The sequence below is a fragment of the Sarcophilus harrisii genome, chromosome 4 (genome assembly GCF_902635505.1).
Source record: "Sarcophilus harrisii chromosome 4, mSarHar1.11, whole genome shotgun sequence".
Classification (NCBI taxonomy): Eukaryota; Metazoa; Chordata; class Mammalia; order Dasyuromorphia; family Dasyuridae; genus Sarcophilus; species Sarcophilus harrisii.
This window is the reverse complement of record NC_045429.1, coordinates 448,381,607-448,396,131: the sequence shown is the minus strand read 5'-3', so window position 1 is coordinate 448,396,131 and position 14,525 is coordinate 448,381,607. Positions and strand designations below refer to the sequence as shown.

General features: G+C 60.0%; 2 protein-coding genes across 4 annotated transcripts in view; one reads left to right on the top strand and one right to left on the bottom strand.

The window, feature by feature from the left end:
* The first annotated feature begins 1,492 nt into the window (after positions 1-1,492).
* Positions 1,493-10,058, top strand: FZD9 (frizzled class receptor 9). The gene is given in 4 exon segments (XM_031968750.1): positions 1,493-1,591; positions 2,210-2,318; positions 7,445-8,779; positions 8,782-10,058. Coding segments are annotated over 4 exon segments (2,478 nt in total). The 3' UTR covers positions 9,717-10,058.
* A 2,218-nt stretch (positions 10,059-12,276) lies between these two features.
* Positions 12,277-14,525, bottom strand: part of BAZ1B (bromodomain adjacent to zinc finger domain 1B) — a 58,718-nt gene continuing 56,469 nt past the window's right edge. For all 3 annotated transcript variants that reach the window (XM_031967959.1, XM_031967957.1, XM_031967960.1), the window contains exon 19: positions 12,277-14,352. In XM_031967959.1, the coding sequence (XP_031823819.1) occupies positions 13,992-14,352 (361 nt within the window). In that variant the 3' untranslated portion in view covers positions 12,277-13,991. The remainder of the gene's footprint in view (positions 14,353-14,525) is intronic.

Below are 14,525 nucleotides of genomic sequence, written 5' to 3'. Positions count from 1 at the left end.
CGTGGCCGGCCAGCTGCCTCCTAAGCACATGCTCAGACAAGGATGAGGGGGAGATGAAGCCCAGAGCCCCTCCCCTAAGACAGAGGCAGCACTCCCGCCCCTGCTGATGGAGGACCACTGAATGCAGGGAGAGGGGGCCAGAGGAGGGCCCCGCCCTGGGGTGGGGGTGGGGCAAGGGGCTGGGGCCAGGGCTCCCCTCCCCTTGTGGCCAGCCGAGTTATTTTGTTTTCCCTCCACCGCTGCTGAATTTTCCTTCAAGTTGGATAAATAAGTGGCAGGTTCCAAAGTCAACGAAACAGGAGCTCCTGGCCCAGGGTCCACAAAGCGGCTTTCAGGAGGAATGGGAACCTCGGCCCCCCAGCCCTCAGCTGCGTATGGGAGGGGGGCTGGCCCTTGGAACGGACCCCCCCAGCCAAGGGCTCCTTCCTCCTGCCGAGGCCCGATGGCCCCCCACTCGTCCTGCTGGTCCCTCACTCGTCCTGCCGGGCCCCCACTCATCCTGCTGGGCCCCCCACTCGTCCTGCTGGCCCAGCAGATTTCCCCCAGTAACCTGCCCGGTCCACCTTGACACGGGCTCCGTCCCTACGAAGGCAGCCCCGGCCGCCCAGAGGGATCACAGAGCAGGGCTGGGGGGCGGGGGGGGGGGGCTAAGCCCTGCCATCTTGCAGAGGAGGCGCGGAGGCTCAGAGGGGAGGCCACAGAGACCGTGGGGGGTGGGATTTGGCCCCGGCCTGTCTCTTTCCCGGAGCCCCCAGAACTTCCCTAGGAGCCTCCCAGGCAGGGACACCCCCCCGCCCCCGCCCCCATGCCAAGGCTGATGGGTGACTCCTTGTTCCCCCAGCCCCAGGCAGACCAAAGATCCTCCCTGGGCAAGTCTTCCCTGACAGAGAGGACACATGCTCTGACATCAGTAGGACTGAGCCCTAAGGCAAGAGGCTGGAGCGGGGGGGATACAGGGAAGAGAGCCAGGGATGGGGGAGAAAGCCTTAGCCTGGAGCTCAGACCCTTCCTAGCTGTGTGACTCTGGGCAAGCCACTTCACTCTGCCTCAGTTTCTTCATTTGTCAAAGGAGCTGCAGAAGGACACGGCCAAACACACCAGGATCTGCCAAGAAAACCCCAGTGGGGTCTAAGAGTCAGCCACGACTACTGAATAACTGCAGGATCCCCACTCAGAGCCAGATGTGTGAGCCTCAAATCTGGAGTCAACGGCTTGAGTTCAAATCTTGACTTATTACAGGCATGACTTCGGACCCCTGATTTACTACAGTAAAACGAAGGGGCTGAACTTGGGGGACCTCGGGGTCCTGTGACAGAGTCCATGAAGATTTCATGGGGGGGGGGGGGGGCTTCTCCCGGGAAAGCTCCTTCGAAGTTGTTGAGCGCAGTTTGTCCGGGGCTGGGGTGGGGGTGAGGTTCCCCGGGGAGCCGGGGTCTGTACAGGCCAGAGGGGCCTCCCCGCCCCCGAGTGCCGGCCTTTCCTCCCCCTGAGAATGACTCGTGGCCAGATGTTTGTCATCGGGGGCGTCACCCTGCCGTCAGGCCGGAGCGAGACCCTCGGAGGCCCTTCCGCGACCCCCAGAGCTCAGCGGGTGGAGGGGAACAAGGAGAGACGGGGGGCGCCTCTGACAGAGGAGCGCCCCACCTGAGGTCAAAGCCAACGTCAGTTTTCTCATCTGTTAAATGGTGGATTTGGACAAGAAACCGGGGACAGTCAGGCTGTCTGGGGAAGCCCCCCTGGGAATCATGCTCTTAACTGCACAAAATGAGATACAAAGATTTACAAAAGAAGCTGCTGAGGTTGGAAGTTACCGAAATATTAAAGAAGTTCATGGACCCCCAGAAATCCAAGTCTGGGTCTCTTCTGTGGCGGCTCCGGGTACCTCAGGTGAAGAACCCTGGACTCGGTGGAATTTCTGACATTCTCTCTCTGTCTCTGTCTCTATCTCTGTCTCTGTCTCTGTCTCTCCCTTTCTCTTTCCCCTCACTTTCCCTTTTTCTCTTACTTTCACTTCTTACTCTCTCACTCTTACTATCTCACTCTCGCTTTCTCTTTCCCCCTCACTTTCCCCCTCATACTTTCTTTCACTTTTCCTCTTTTTCTTTCTTTCTTTCACTTGTTATTTTTTCTCTCCCTCTTTTTCTCTTTCACTCTCTCTCTCACTCTCTCTCTCACATTTTCTCCCTCTTTCTCTCTGGTTTTTTTTCAGGTTTGCAAGTGTAACATTAGTCCAGGTGAATACAACGACTTGCGCCTGGGGGGGGGGAGGCTCCCCCACACTTTCCGGGTGCAGTTCTATGGCAGCTGGAACAACCAAGGCCCGATTCCCCCGACCTAGAAGACTCCCCCAAACGGGACGGGCGATAGCCTATCTGCTCCAGATTGGGGCCGGACCAGGTTCTAGAACCCGTGGCCTGAGTCGGCAGAACCGCCAGGTTCTCTATAAATCACGCAGGGGAGAGAGGATCGCTCCCATTTTCTGGGTCTCTTCCCCCTCCAGACCGGGGGATGCCGTGAGTCATGGCTCTCAGCGCTGTGGCCTCCAGCAGCCTTCAGGGGCTCTGCCCTCCAAGGGGGGAGGCCGGGGTTTCCCAGGGAGGAGGGGGAGGGCCTGGGAGCAGCCGAAGTCACGTCTGCCCAGGCCCCTGGTTAAGCCAACCCTTGGGCTCTGTTCCACCTGGGCCTGGATGGCGGCAAGTCCCCCAGGAAGTGGGGCCGGGGGTGGGGAGCCTAGTCTGGGAAGGAGGGGAAGCCATCTTGGTTTTCATCCCCCTCCCTCCACACCCCCTCCATAGTGTCCCTTTCAGCGAGAGCCACGGCCATTGTTCCCCCTTTGTGAGGAGAGGGAGCGAGGAACAAAGCCGGAGGGAGAGGGAGAGCCGGCTCAGAGGGATCCCTTTCTCCTTTCCCTCGGAATCCGCACGGCTGAGGGGCCATCCCACCCCCCACATCTCTGCCCTCCTCTTGTCTTGCCTGGGAGTGGGCTCAGTGCCATGGCAACAGGCCCCGGGCTCTGGGACGGGGCCGGAGCCGCTCCTGGATAAAGGAGCTGCCCATCCTCCCCACGGCCCAGCGCTGGCCCCGGCACCCACGGAGACCCTGTGGGGCCCGGGCCCTTGGACGTTCGCTCGGGTCGCTGGCGACCATCTCCAGCCTCTCAGGACAGACTCCCGCACTTCCTGGTCAGGAAAGCTCCGGGCCGAGCCGGCCATCAGCAAACACCTACTGGGGGCCGGAGTGAGGGGAGATGGGGAGGGGGGCTTTTGCTGGAAAATACTCTTCCAGGTGCAAAATCCATGGGCTTGCCAGAGAACCCAGTTCTATTGGCTTTAATCTCTTGGGTTTTGTATTGGTTTTAATATATTGAAAAAAGTTACTAAAATATTAAAAAAATCCAACCCCGGCACAGCTCTCAGGTCCAGAGCACCCGTCAGAGAGGGAAGGGACCGTGGGGCCTAGTGGGAGCACTTCGGGCTCCAGAGGTCCCGAGGGGACAGTCACACACAAGTCCCCATCGGAGGCTGAGCCCGAACCCCCGTCTCCCGGCACCCTTCTCCACTCAGCACGGCAGCAGCCTTCCCTCCCCGGCTGCTCCTTTGCCTTCTGCAGAAAATCCCAGGTGGTTTCCCCGAAAAAAGTGTGAAAATCCCCATCATTTAGAAGATACATCCTCGCTTCCCGGGACCAGGAGAGCATTTAAGGAGACTCTTTTAAGAAAGCACCAAAGCTTTGGGAAGCAGATAATTCCCCTTGCTCTGTGGGGAGGCTTCCCCTCTGACCGTGTGTGTGTGTGTGTGTGTGTGACTGTGTGTGTATGTGAGTGTATTGTGTGACTGTGTGAGTGTGAGTGTGTGTGTGAATGAGTGTGTGTGTGAATGAGTGTGTGTCTGTGTGTGTGAGAGTTGTGAGTGTGTGTGACTATGTGTGAGACTCTGTGTGTGTGTGTGTGTGTGTGTGTGTGTGTGAGTGTGAGTGTGTGTGTCTGAATCCAAGCCAGCAGCAGGCTTTGAGTCAGTGCCCACAACAATGATAATGAAGAGATTACTAGCAGGAAGCCAGACTTGGAGTAACTGAAAAGCCAGAGCAGACCCCAGAGAGAAAACAAATGCTTCCCCAGAGCCCGGGGGCTCCAGGGACTCTGGGGGTCTTGGGGGATGTTCCGTGAGAGGCTTGGGGGGGCTCTGCTTTTTCCTTAACCCCTTATTTTTGTTTCCGGGAGAAGTTGGGCTCCAGAGGGGGCTGGGAGGGGGCTGAGGAGCTGGAGAACGGCCCTCAAGGGTTCTGTAAAGTCATCGATGAGACTCATTCTCAGACACAAACCCCGCAGTGTCTGTGTCCTTTCAAGTGTCAGTCAGTCGCTGTCTCTCCCGGGGCCGGGGCTGGCTGGCTGCCTACAGACGCTCTCCCGGCGAAGCAGCCAGCACAGATGAGCGCTTCATTACGCTGGGATGAATCCTGGCTTTGGTGCCTGGGAGAGGGGGCGGGATGGGAATGTTGGGGCGGAGGAGGCCGGGAGGGGACCGGAGGAGGGGGTGATGGGGTGGCAAACGTGGTCAGGGAGCGGGCTGGTAGGAGTGGGGATCTGGGGACCAGGACGGCAAAGATGGAGGTGAGGGATTGTGGGTGCGGGGGGTGGGTGGCTAAGATGGGGCTCAGGATGGGATCAGTAGGTGGAGGGGGGGTAAAGATTGGCGTTGGGGACCACAAGGAAAGGAATAGAAAAGTAAGGGGGGGAATGCAAGGGGTTTAGTTAGGGTTTTGAGTCAGGATTCGGATCACTATGTGCTGGCTACATACAAAAAAAGCTGTCCCTGCCCTCAAGGGGACTACAGGTTATCGGGAAGGGACAACCCAGGAAAGGGAGCTGGGACGGGGTAAGGGAGAGGGGCACGGGTGTGGGGGCAAGGCTGCCGGGAGCTCCAAAATTCAGGGAGGAAGGAGCGGAAATGTGGGGTGACTTGCTCATGGTCATAGAGAGTGACTGACAAAACCAAGATTCGAATCGCTCTTGCCCGGCACCAAGTGCTATGGATGAGGAGGGTGGTCACAGGGTTGTGAATGCTAAAGATGGGGGCCGGGTGATGGGGACCGGAAAGGGTGATGAAATGAGACAAAACAAGGATGGGGAAGGGGAAATGGGAAACTGAGGCTGCTTCTCTGAGTCTTTGACGGAGCATAAGATTCCTAATTGCCCTGATTCCCACTCATGGTGTGGAGGAGAAGGGTGAACGACCATTTGATAGGGGGATAATATGACAAAATATGACTAGTCTCCAGGGTTCCCTCCTGAAAAATGAAGATAAAATCATAGATTTTAAAGATGGAAAAGAGGCCACAACTTTTTTTGCATCATGGGTCCGACCTTATTGACTGGTGGAGCCTGGGGATCCCTTCTCTGACTAAGCATTTTTCTCAGAATAAAAATTTTAAATTCATAAAATACAAAGACGACAAATTATATTGAAATACAATTATCGAAATATTTTTAAAAACAGAAATAATTTCCTGGACCCCAGGATTCAACTCCCCGAGACAGCACAACCGCCTAAATTTACAGATGAGGAAATTGAGACCCAGAGATTTGCCCCATTGATGGCCGTAGCAGAAGATTCGAATCCAGACCCTTTTGCCATTATCGCTGGCCACCTTCCTCAGTCTCAGCTTTCCCATCCTCCCCTGACAATCCGCCCAGAGACGTGGCGTGAAGGCGTGTTAGCCGTAGCACGTGTTTGTTCACACTTTCGTCAGCCGGAAGGAGTGAGTGCTCAGGCAGAGGAGGAGCACCATCCGCCCAGAAGATTCGCTGGTGCTTGGGGGGGCGGGGGAGAGGAGAAAACTGGGTGTTGGAAGAAGCTAGAAAGTCCAAAGGGAGGAAAGAGCCTTCGTGTGCAAAGGCGTGGAGATGGGCGGGTTGTGCGCGGGAAAGAGCACCCAAAAAAACAACGAGTACCGAGACTAATCCTGTTGTTGTTGAGTCGTGTCCAGCTCTCGGCGACTCTGGGGACCCCCGAAAGCCAATGTGTCCCTGGAGTTTCCCGGCAGACACTTCGCCATTTCCTTCTCCTGTGGATTGAGGGAAACTGAGGAAAGTGACTTTGGAGATGGAGGAAAGAGGAGAAGGGAGAAGGGTGGGAAGGGGAGGGGAGGAAGGAGAGAGGCTGCCCTCAAGCCCCTCCCAAAGCCAAATGGAGCCGCCTTCCCAGCTGTCCTTTGCAGCTCTGGCTGACCTTCCCCCTGAACCCCTCCGTCCTTTCCCCTTCCCCTGCCCCCTCGCAAGGCCGGCACTGCCGGAAAGGGCAGCACTTTCCTGGGGGCTCTCGGCCGCTTCCTCCTCTAAAACGAGCGATTGGGACTAAACGGCCCCGACTTCAGTGCCAGCTCTGAGTCACTGATCCTTCACAAAGACTGTGACATGGGGGGAGGGGGACCCTTTCCGTGAAGGGCGAGGGGGGTCAGTTTGTTTCTCGCTGGGAAATAAGAGCGACCTCCACGTCCCGAACCCCTCATTCCAAAGGTCTCGACCATTAAACCTAGTTTCGGTTCAAATCATTCAGTGTTTTTCTGACCAGGGAGACTAATTAGGTGCCAATATAGCCCTCTGAGACAGAACTGAAAAGTTAGGATTTGTCTGGGTCGCCCCTGTCTGAAACGGTGAGGTCAGGTCTTCCCGCAGCGTCGGCTCTGTCAGCTAGAGGCGCCCTTCCAGCTCCTCCCCCCCGGTTTCCTCTGCAAAATGGGAAGATTGCCTCTGGGTCTTCCCAGATGACACAAAAACTGATAAAATTAGGGGGAAAAGCCCTAATTGGGACAGAAAGGGAGACAGAAAGAAAGAGGGAACAGACACACCAGGCAAAAAGAAGAAAGTCCCGGAGACAGAAAGAACAGAGGGAGAAAGAAGACAGAGAAGGAGATAAACAGACAGAAAGACACCAAACAAAAAGAAAGTCCGAGACACCCAGACAGAAGAAGAAAAGGGAAACACAGACAGAAGACACAGAGGGAGCAAGACAACAGAAGGGAAAGACACAGGGAGACAAACAGAAAACAGAGGGAGACACAGATAGACCGACAGAGACACAGGGAGACAGACACACAGACAGACACACGCAGGCAACAAAGACAGAAAGTCCTAGAGAAAAGAAGAAGACAAAGGACACCCAGAAGACAAGAGGGAAAGAAGACAGACACAGAGGGACACACAGACAGATAGAGGGAGACACAGACAGACAGACACAGAGGGAGACACAGACAGAGGGAGACACAGACAGACAGACACAGAGGGACACACAGACAGACACAGAGGGAGACACAGACAGACAGACAGACACACAGGGACACCAGACAGACACAGAGGGAGACACAGACAGACAGACACAGACAGACACCAGATACAGACGCAGCCGCAGACAGTCCCCTTCCCCCCCCCCGCCTCTCCGGGTGCCAGCGTCAGCCCTCCACCAGGGGTGCCGAGGAGCGGGGCTGAGGCGCGGCGCCTTGCCCTCCATCCGAGGGCGTGTCCCGGCCCGGCCCCCCGGCCCCAGCCCCGCCCCCGAGGTGGTAGCGCCGGCCCGGAGGGGGCTCGGGCGGCTCCTGGCTCCCCGGCTCGGGCGGAGGTGGCGGCGCCCCGCCCCGCCCCTGCTCCCGCTCCGCCCGCTCCTGCCCGGGCCCCCGGCCCGGCTCCGGCCCGGCCCGGCCCGGCTCGGGCAGCTCCGGGCGCGGCGGTTCCAGCGCGTGCAGACCCAGACCCGGAGCCCGAGCCCGAGCCGGGAGCCCAGACGCCGAGCCGGGCCGGAGGCCGGGCCGGGCCGAGCCGGGACCGGGCGGGGGCGGCGGCGGCGGCGGGGGCCGCAAGCCAGGGCGGCCCCCGCGCGGCACCCCGGGGCGCAGGTGAGCCGCGCGTTTCCCGCCCCCCGCCGCCGCCGCATCCCCCGGGGCGGCCCCCGGCGGCCCCCGGGCCGGGCGGGCCGCGCGCTCTGGCCGCTGGTGGCCGGCGCGGCGGGCGGCGGCGCTGGAGCTGGGGCCGGACGAGGCGGGAGCGCGAGCGGGCCGGGCTGGGCGCGCTGCCAGGCCGTGGCCATCCCCATGTGCCGCGGCATCGGCTACAACCTGACCCGCATGCCCAACCTGCTGGGCCACGAGACGCAGGCCGAGGCGGCGGCCAAGCTGCACGAGTTCGCGCCGCTCGTGGAGTACGGCTGCCACGCGCACCTGCGCTTCTTCCTGTGCTCGCTCTACGCGCCCATGTGCACCGACCAGGTGTCCGCGCCCATCCCCGCCTGCCGGCCCATGTGCGAACAAGCCCGCCGCCGCTGCGCGCCCGTCATGGAGCAGTTCAGCTTCCCGTGGCCCGACGCCCTGGACTGCGCGCGCCTGCCCACGCCCAACGACCCCCACGCGCTCTGCATGGAGGCGCCCGGGAACGCCACGGCCGGGCCCGCCGCCGCCTGGGGCCGCCGCGGCGGCCACGCCGGCCACCAGGGCCTGGGCATGCTGCCCGTGGCGCCGCGCCCTCCCCGGCCCGCGCCGGGCCCCGCGCCCGGCGCCCCCTCCTGCGAGAACCCCGACAAGTTCCAGATCGTGCAGAGTGCGCGCGCTCTGCTGCGCGCTCGGGTCGAGGTCTTCTGGTCGGGGCGCGACAAGGACTTCGCCCTGGTGTGGATGGCCGTGTGGTCGGCGCTGTGCTTCTTCTCCACGGCCTTCACCGTGCTCACCTTCCTGCTGGACCCGCACCGCTTCCAGTACCCCGAGCGGCCCATCATCTTCCTGTCCATGTGCTGCAAGTCACTGCTGGCCTTCTGATCCGGCCGTGGCGGCGCGGCGTGGCCTGCGACCCGAGGCGGGCCTCAGTGATCCAGGAGGGCCTGGAGAACACGGGCTGCACGCTGGTCTTCCTGCTGCTCTACTACTTCGGCATGGCCAGCTCCCTCTGGTGGGTGGTGCTCACCCTCACCTGGTTCCTGGCGGCCGGGAAGAAGTGGGGCCACGAGGCCATCGAGGCGCACGGGGGCTACTTCCACATGGCGGCCTGGGGGCTGCCCGCGCTCAAGACCATCGTCATCCTCACGCTGCGCAAGGTGGCGGGCGACGAGCTGACGGGGCTGTGCTATGTGGGCAGCGCCGACGCCAGCGCCCTCACGGGCTTCGTGCTGGTGCCCCTGTCCTGCTACCTGGTGCTGGGGACCAGCTTCCTGCTCACGGGCTTCGTGGCCCTCTTCCACATCCGCAAGATCATGAAGACCGGGGGCACCAACACGGAGAAGCTGGAGAAGCTCATGGTGAAGATCGGCGTCTTCTCCATCCTCTACACCGTGCCCGCCACCTGCGTCATCGTCTGCTACGTCTACGAGAGGCTGAACATGGACTTCTGGCGCCTGCGGGCCACGGAGCAGCCCTGCGCCGCCGCCGCGCTCCCCGGGGGGCGCCGGGACTGCTCCCTGCGCGGCGGCTCCGTGCCCACCGTGGCCGTCTTCATGCTGAAGATCTTCATGTCCCTCGTGGTGGGCATCACCAGCGGCGTCTGGGTCTGGAGCTCCAAGACCTTCCAGACGTGGCAGAGCCTGTGCCACCGGAAACTGGCGGGGGGCCGGGCCAGGGGCAAGGGCTGCGGGGGGCCGGCGGGCTGCGGGCGCGGGCCGCACTGCCACTACAAGGCCCCGGCCGTGGTCCTCCACATGACCAAGGCGGACCCGTACCTGGAGAACCCCACGCACCTCTAGAGGCGGGGCCCGCCCCCCCTCCCCCGCCGGCGGCCTCCCAGGCCCTCCCCGGCGCACTCGCCGCCTGCCTTCTGGGACAGCTGAAGGGGGCAGGCAGCTGTCGCGGCCGGCGGAGCCCGGGCCTGGGGGACGGAGGGAGGCCGCCGGGAGGGAGGCGCCCCAAATGGAGGGGACACAGGCGCCCGCGTCCCCAGGCTCCGGAAGCACCCGGGGATGGAGGGGAGGGCCCAAGGCCGCGAGCCGGGCAGAAGTTTATTTAATGATGTAATTTATTGTGAAGTTCCTTTGGAAGCATGGACTGGAATAAAGCCCCCTCGCCCCCACCCTGCGTGCCCCGCTTGCCTGGCCCGGTCTGCTCTGGGGCCGCGAGGTTTGGAGAGGGGGTGGCCGGAGGGAGCGGGGGGCAGGGGCTGGGGCTGCAGCCTTTCTGCTGTGACAGCTGCGTTTCTCACGGACCCTTTGGGGCTGGGATTCCCCCCCTTTCTTCCCCTGGGACGGCAGAAACGGGGGTGCGGGACCGGCCCCCTCCCAGACTCGGCCCCCCCTCCGTCTGCCCCATTTGGAAGGACGCCAGACAGCCCCTTTCCCTCTCTCTCGCTCTCCGTCTGGGCTTGGGAGGGGGGAAGAACAGCTCGAAGTTGGATTCCTCCCCCCCCCCAGGCTGTGGGACTCCCGGCAGGCGGAGAGGGAGGCGAGCCCCCTGGAGTTTTAGGCCAGCGTCCCACGTGGGGGTCTCCCGGGCTGCCCCAGGAGGTCGCGGGAGCCGCGGGGGATGGGCTTCTGCGGGGGATGGGCTGGGGTCACCCCCTGGGGTCAGAGGGCACCAGCTACTAGGGAGGGATGAGGGGGTTGGGGCTAGGAGACCTGGCTTCCCCTCCGAGCTCTCCGGGGTTCTGGGCCTGGGACTGGGGGCTCCCTTCTTAGGGAGATGGGGCCGTGAGCAGTTAGTTCTGCGGCCTTTTCCTGCTCCGGATAGGGGAGGGGGAAAGGAAATGCAGCTCCATCTGATGGGGGTGATCCCAGGGAGTCCTGGGGGGGACTTGGCCGCAGATAGGGGCACCCCCGGCTCCGAGCGCACCTCCCCACGTGCGCTCCCTACCCCGACTCCCCTTTCCTTTGCCTTCTCACCCTTTTTTGCTGCCCCGACCTCCACAGTCAGTATTAGTTCCAGGGAAACCACTCCAAGTTCATAGGTTGATGTTTTTTGATGAGGATGAAGGGGGGTGGGGGGAGCGATTATGGTCAGTGGAACCCCTGTGGCTGCTGTCCGACAGGCCCTGGGTGCAGGGCAGATCTGGCTTTGGAGAAGTGGAACCTTGAAGTTGTCTCTCCCCTTGCCCTCCGGGTCTGACGATGGGGAGGAGAGCTCCGCTGGGAGCCTGCCGGACCAAGGAGTGGTGGAGTGTCAGTGCCCGGCTGAGCTATGGGGGCGAGGGTTGGGAGGCTGGAGCCTTCAGCCCCTTTCCCAGGCCACGCCCCCTGAGCCAAGGTGGGCTCCAGGAAGCCGGACGCCACCAGCTCCCAGCCTGGCTCCTCCAAGCATCCTCCCTACTCGGGACTTTCCCATCCTCCCCCTTGTTTTGGGAAGCAGGGGGCACCCGGGATGGGAGAATGGCACATGGGACCACCTGGAGACCCTTTTTTCTCCTACTTAAAATGAATGACCGGGTGGCCTAAGGTTACATATATCGAGCTGAGCCTGTGCACAATGATTATGGGTGGAACACCACAGCCGCCCCAAGCCCAGGCCTGAGAGGGCACCTCCTCTGCGGCCCTGCCCCTCGGGGGGCACCAGTGGGAGGCCCTCACTGCTGAGGGTCAGCAGCATGGGCGCCACCTGCGGGGTTTCCCAGGGTGGGATCTCACCCCCTAAGGTCGGGGGAGCTTAGAGGAGCCTTTCTGGCCCCACCCCTTCTTCCACCAGGCAGGTGAGCCGTACACAACAGGGTGCCAGGGCAGGCAGGGCCCCCCAAGTTCAAATTTAGAGCTTTGTGGGTGTTGGCCCCCGCTCACTCTACCCGGGAGTTGAGGGAAGCACTTGGTAGGCCCCAGTTTGATGAGAGAACCTTGAAAGGAGGGCACACCTTGTCTTGGGGGTCCAGTCCCATCTGGGAGAAACGGCTCCTCCCAAGGTCACCAAGTGCTCTGTGCCTAAGGCCAGGGAATAACTTCCATCTGGAGAGCCCCGACCCAAGAAAACATGGCCAGGGACACTTCCCGAGGCCTGAGGGTTTGCTTCTGTCCCATCCTTACTTTGGTGAGTTATACCTGAAGTGTATTTAATTTTCTTAAAAAAGTGAAAACTTCAGGACATCGCAGTGAATGTTCAATGGCTTACCATCCTTGCCCCAGCTAAGCCAGCCCTCAGAGACACGTCCAGAGGAGCCCAAGCCTGACCCGTGGCTAAACCGGCAGAAGACATCACACCTCGCTGGCTGCCGGGGCCGAGCAGGGGCCGGCCACCGGCGACCAAGACCCAGAGGGACAGCCGCGGCCGGCCGCCAGCGATGACCCCTGGGGTGTCCAGAGTTCTCTTTTAAACAAACACAAGCACATGACGTTTATTGTTTGAAATTCCGATTTATTACAAGTCTGGTCTTTGGCAGACCCTTTCCCTCCTGAATGACAATTTTTAAAAACAAAGAAAGGCAACATACAATTCGGACGTCACTGAAGCAACATCGGGCGCTCACTAAGGAACAAGGATTGGGCCTACGGGGGCAGAGGGGAGCGAGGGAGCCGCGTCAGCCACCGGCGGCGCGCTCCCCAGCCGTCCTCTGCCACCAAGATAAGACGTACAGGGACACACACCTTGCAGTTTAGTAGTAAAGATTTTATCCTCAAATTCTAGGCGTTACATCGCTTCTGTGGGTGTATTTAAATAGGTACATTAGAGCTGGCTGGCTCAGTTTCCAAATTCAAACTTGATAGAAAAAAATTTAACCCTGTTCTGTATTTTTTTTTTGTTTTTTTATCAAAGTTGGCCATAAAAGGGAATGAGGACTACAAAGTTTTGCCTAAATACAACAACTAAGGACTCACCGAGGAAAGGGCTTCTCCATCTGGGGCCACCGACACCCTCAGATTCTCCAAGCCAGAATCTGGGGCCTTGACACTTGGCAAGAGGAGGGAGCTGGGGGTGGGGGTGGGGGTGGGGGTGTGGGAGTGGCGTTGCTGTCAAGGAGCCAACACTAGCCCCTCCCCCATCCTTCTGGCTTTCAATGAGCTGGGGGGAGAACAAGGATTAAGCAAACACAGCTTTCATATAAATTGTCCTGTACATGTGCCAAAGCAAGACGACAATTATTTTACAAGGTGTCCTTTATACAATATCACTGCTGAAACAAGCAACTTTTAATAACTAGAAAAATCAATTTTTAAAAAAGTTACACTTTCAAATTCTTCCTGCTTTGTTCTGCCCTCCAAACCTTGTCTGGCCGAGAGATGGGCCGAGTGCCAGTGCCCCTCCTCTGGCCAGATTCATCCAAGGGAAGGACTGGCTGCATGATTATAAGCCAACTAAGGGAGCAGGAACCTCCAGTCTTTTTAATAGTGAAGTGCCTCAATTGGATGGGGGGAAGGGGGACGGCGGAGGGTGGAAGGGAAGGGAACGTGCCCTCGGACCCACCAAGATCACCTCAAAGCCAAATTGTCTCATGATGCTGGTGAAAAATGAACTGACCTCTGAATGGGGGGGAGGGGGATATACCCATTTTTACTGGGAGCAGGAAAGTCTTTTCCCCAAAAAAAAAATCAAGACCATATATAAATATATATATATATATATGTATGTATGTGTGTATATATATATATTTTAAAATCAACAGCCCATTGGCCTGGTTACTCTTGGTCCTGTGTGGCAAAGCAACCCCTCCCCTGGTGAGAGGGAGGCGTAGGCTCTCTCGGGCAACCCCCCGGGGGCTGGAAAGAAGGAGAGAATTCTCAGCAAGGGGCAGGGTGGAATTTCCAGGGAACTCAGCAGCATTTCACTGACTTCCTAACAATTTCAACATGGTGGCAAGAGCACCCACCCCATCCCCACTGCAAACCTCTTAAGATCACTCCGGGCACAGAAGCCAACCTAGTACCAACATTGCCTAACAACATTTATTATATCGGAAGCAGGCGCTCAGTTCTCTGCAGCGGTGGCGATGAGGTCTAGGGAACAGGGCCCGGAGAAGGAACACTTCCCCCTTCCCCCCAAACCACCCCTGGTAAGCCTGCCGGGGGCTCTCTCCCCACCGCCGCCGCCCAGACGCCGGCCCCGGCCTCCTTTTATTTCTTCCTCTTCCGCCCCCTGGAATGTCCCAGCGGCTCGGGGTCACTGTCCCCTGCTTCCCCCTCCAGGGGCTGGTCCGGGAGCTTCTTGCGCTTCCTGCGGACATACGGGTGGCCCGGCAGGTGCTTGTGCACCAAGGCCACGAGGCACTGTTCTGTCTTCGCCAGGCAGGTCAGCACGTGGCTGCCATGGCAGTTGTAGTGCTCCGCGTTGGCAAACACCTGCTTCATGTCGGACAGGAACTCCTGCACCGAGCGGTAAGCGCCACACGAGCATTTGTTCTTCATCGTCTGGAAGTCCATGGGGTGGCTGATGACGTCAAAGTAATCTTCCGCCTCCTCTGTGGTCACCGGCTCCCTGGGAAAAAAGGCCAGAGGGAGAGGAGGTCAGCCTTGGAGGTCCCTGGGGTGAGCCCCTTCCCTCCTCCCCTTCCTCCTGTGAGCCCCACCCCAGGGACAGGCCAGGGAGAGCCAACCAGGGAGAGCAGGCCGAGGACAGCCCAGCAACAGCCCAGGGAGAACTGGCCCGGC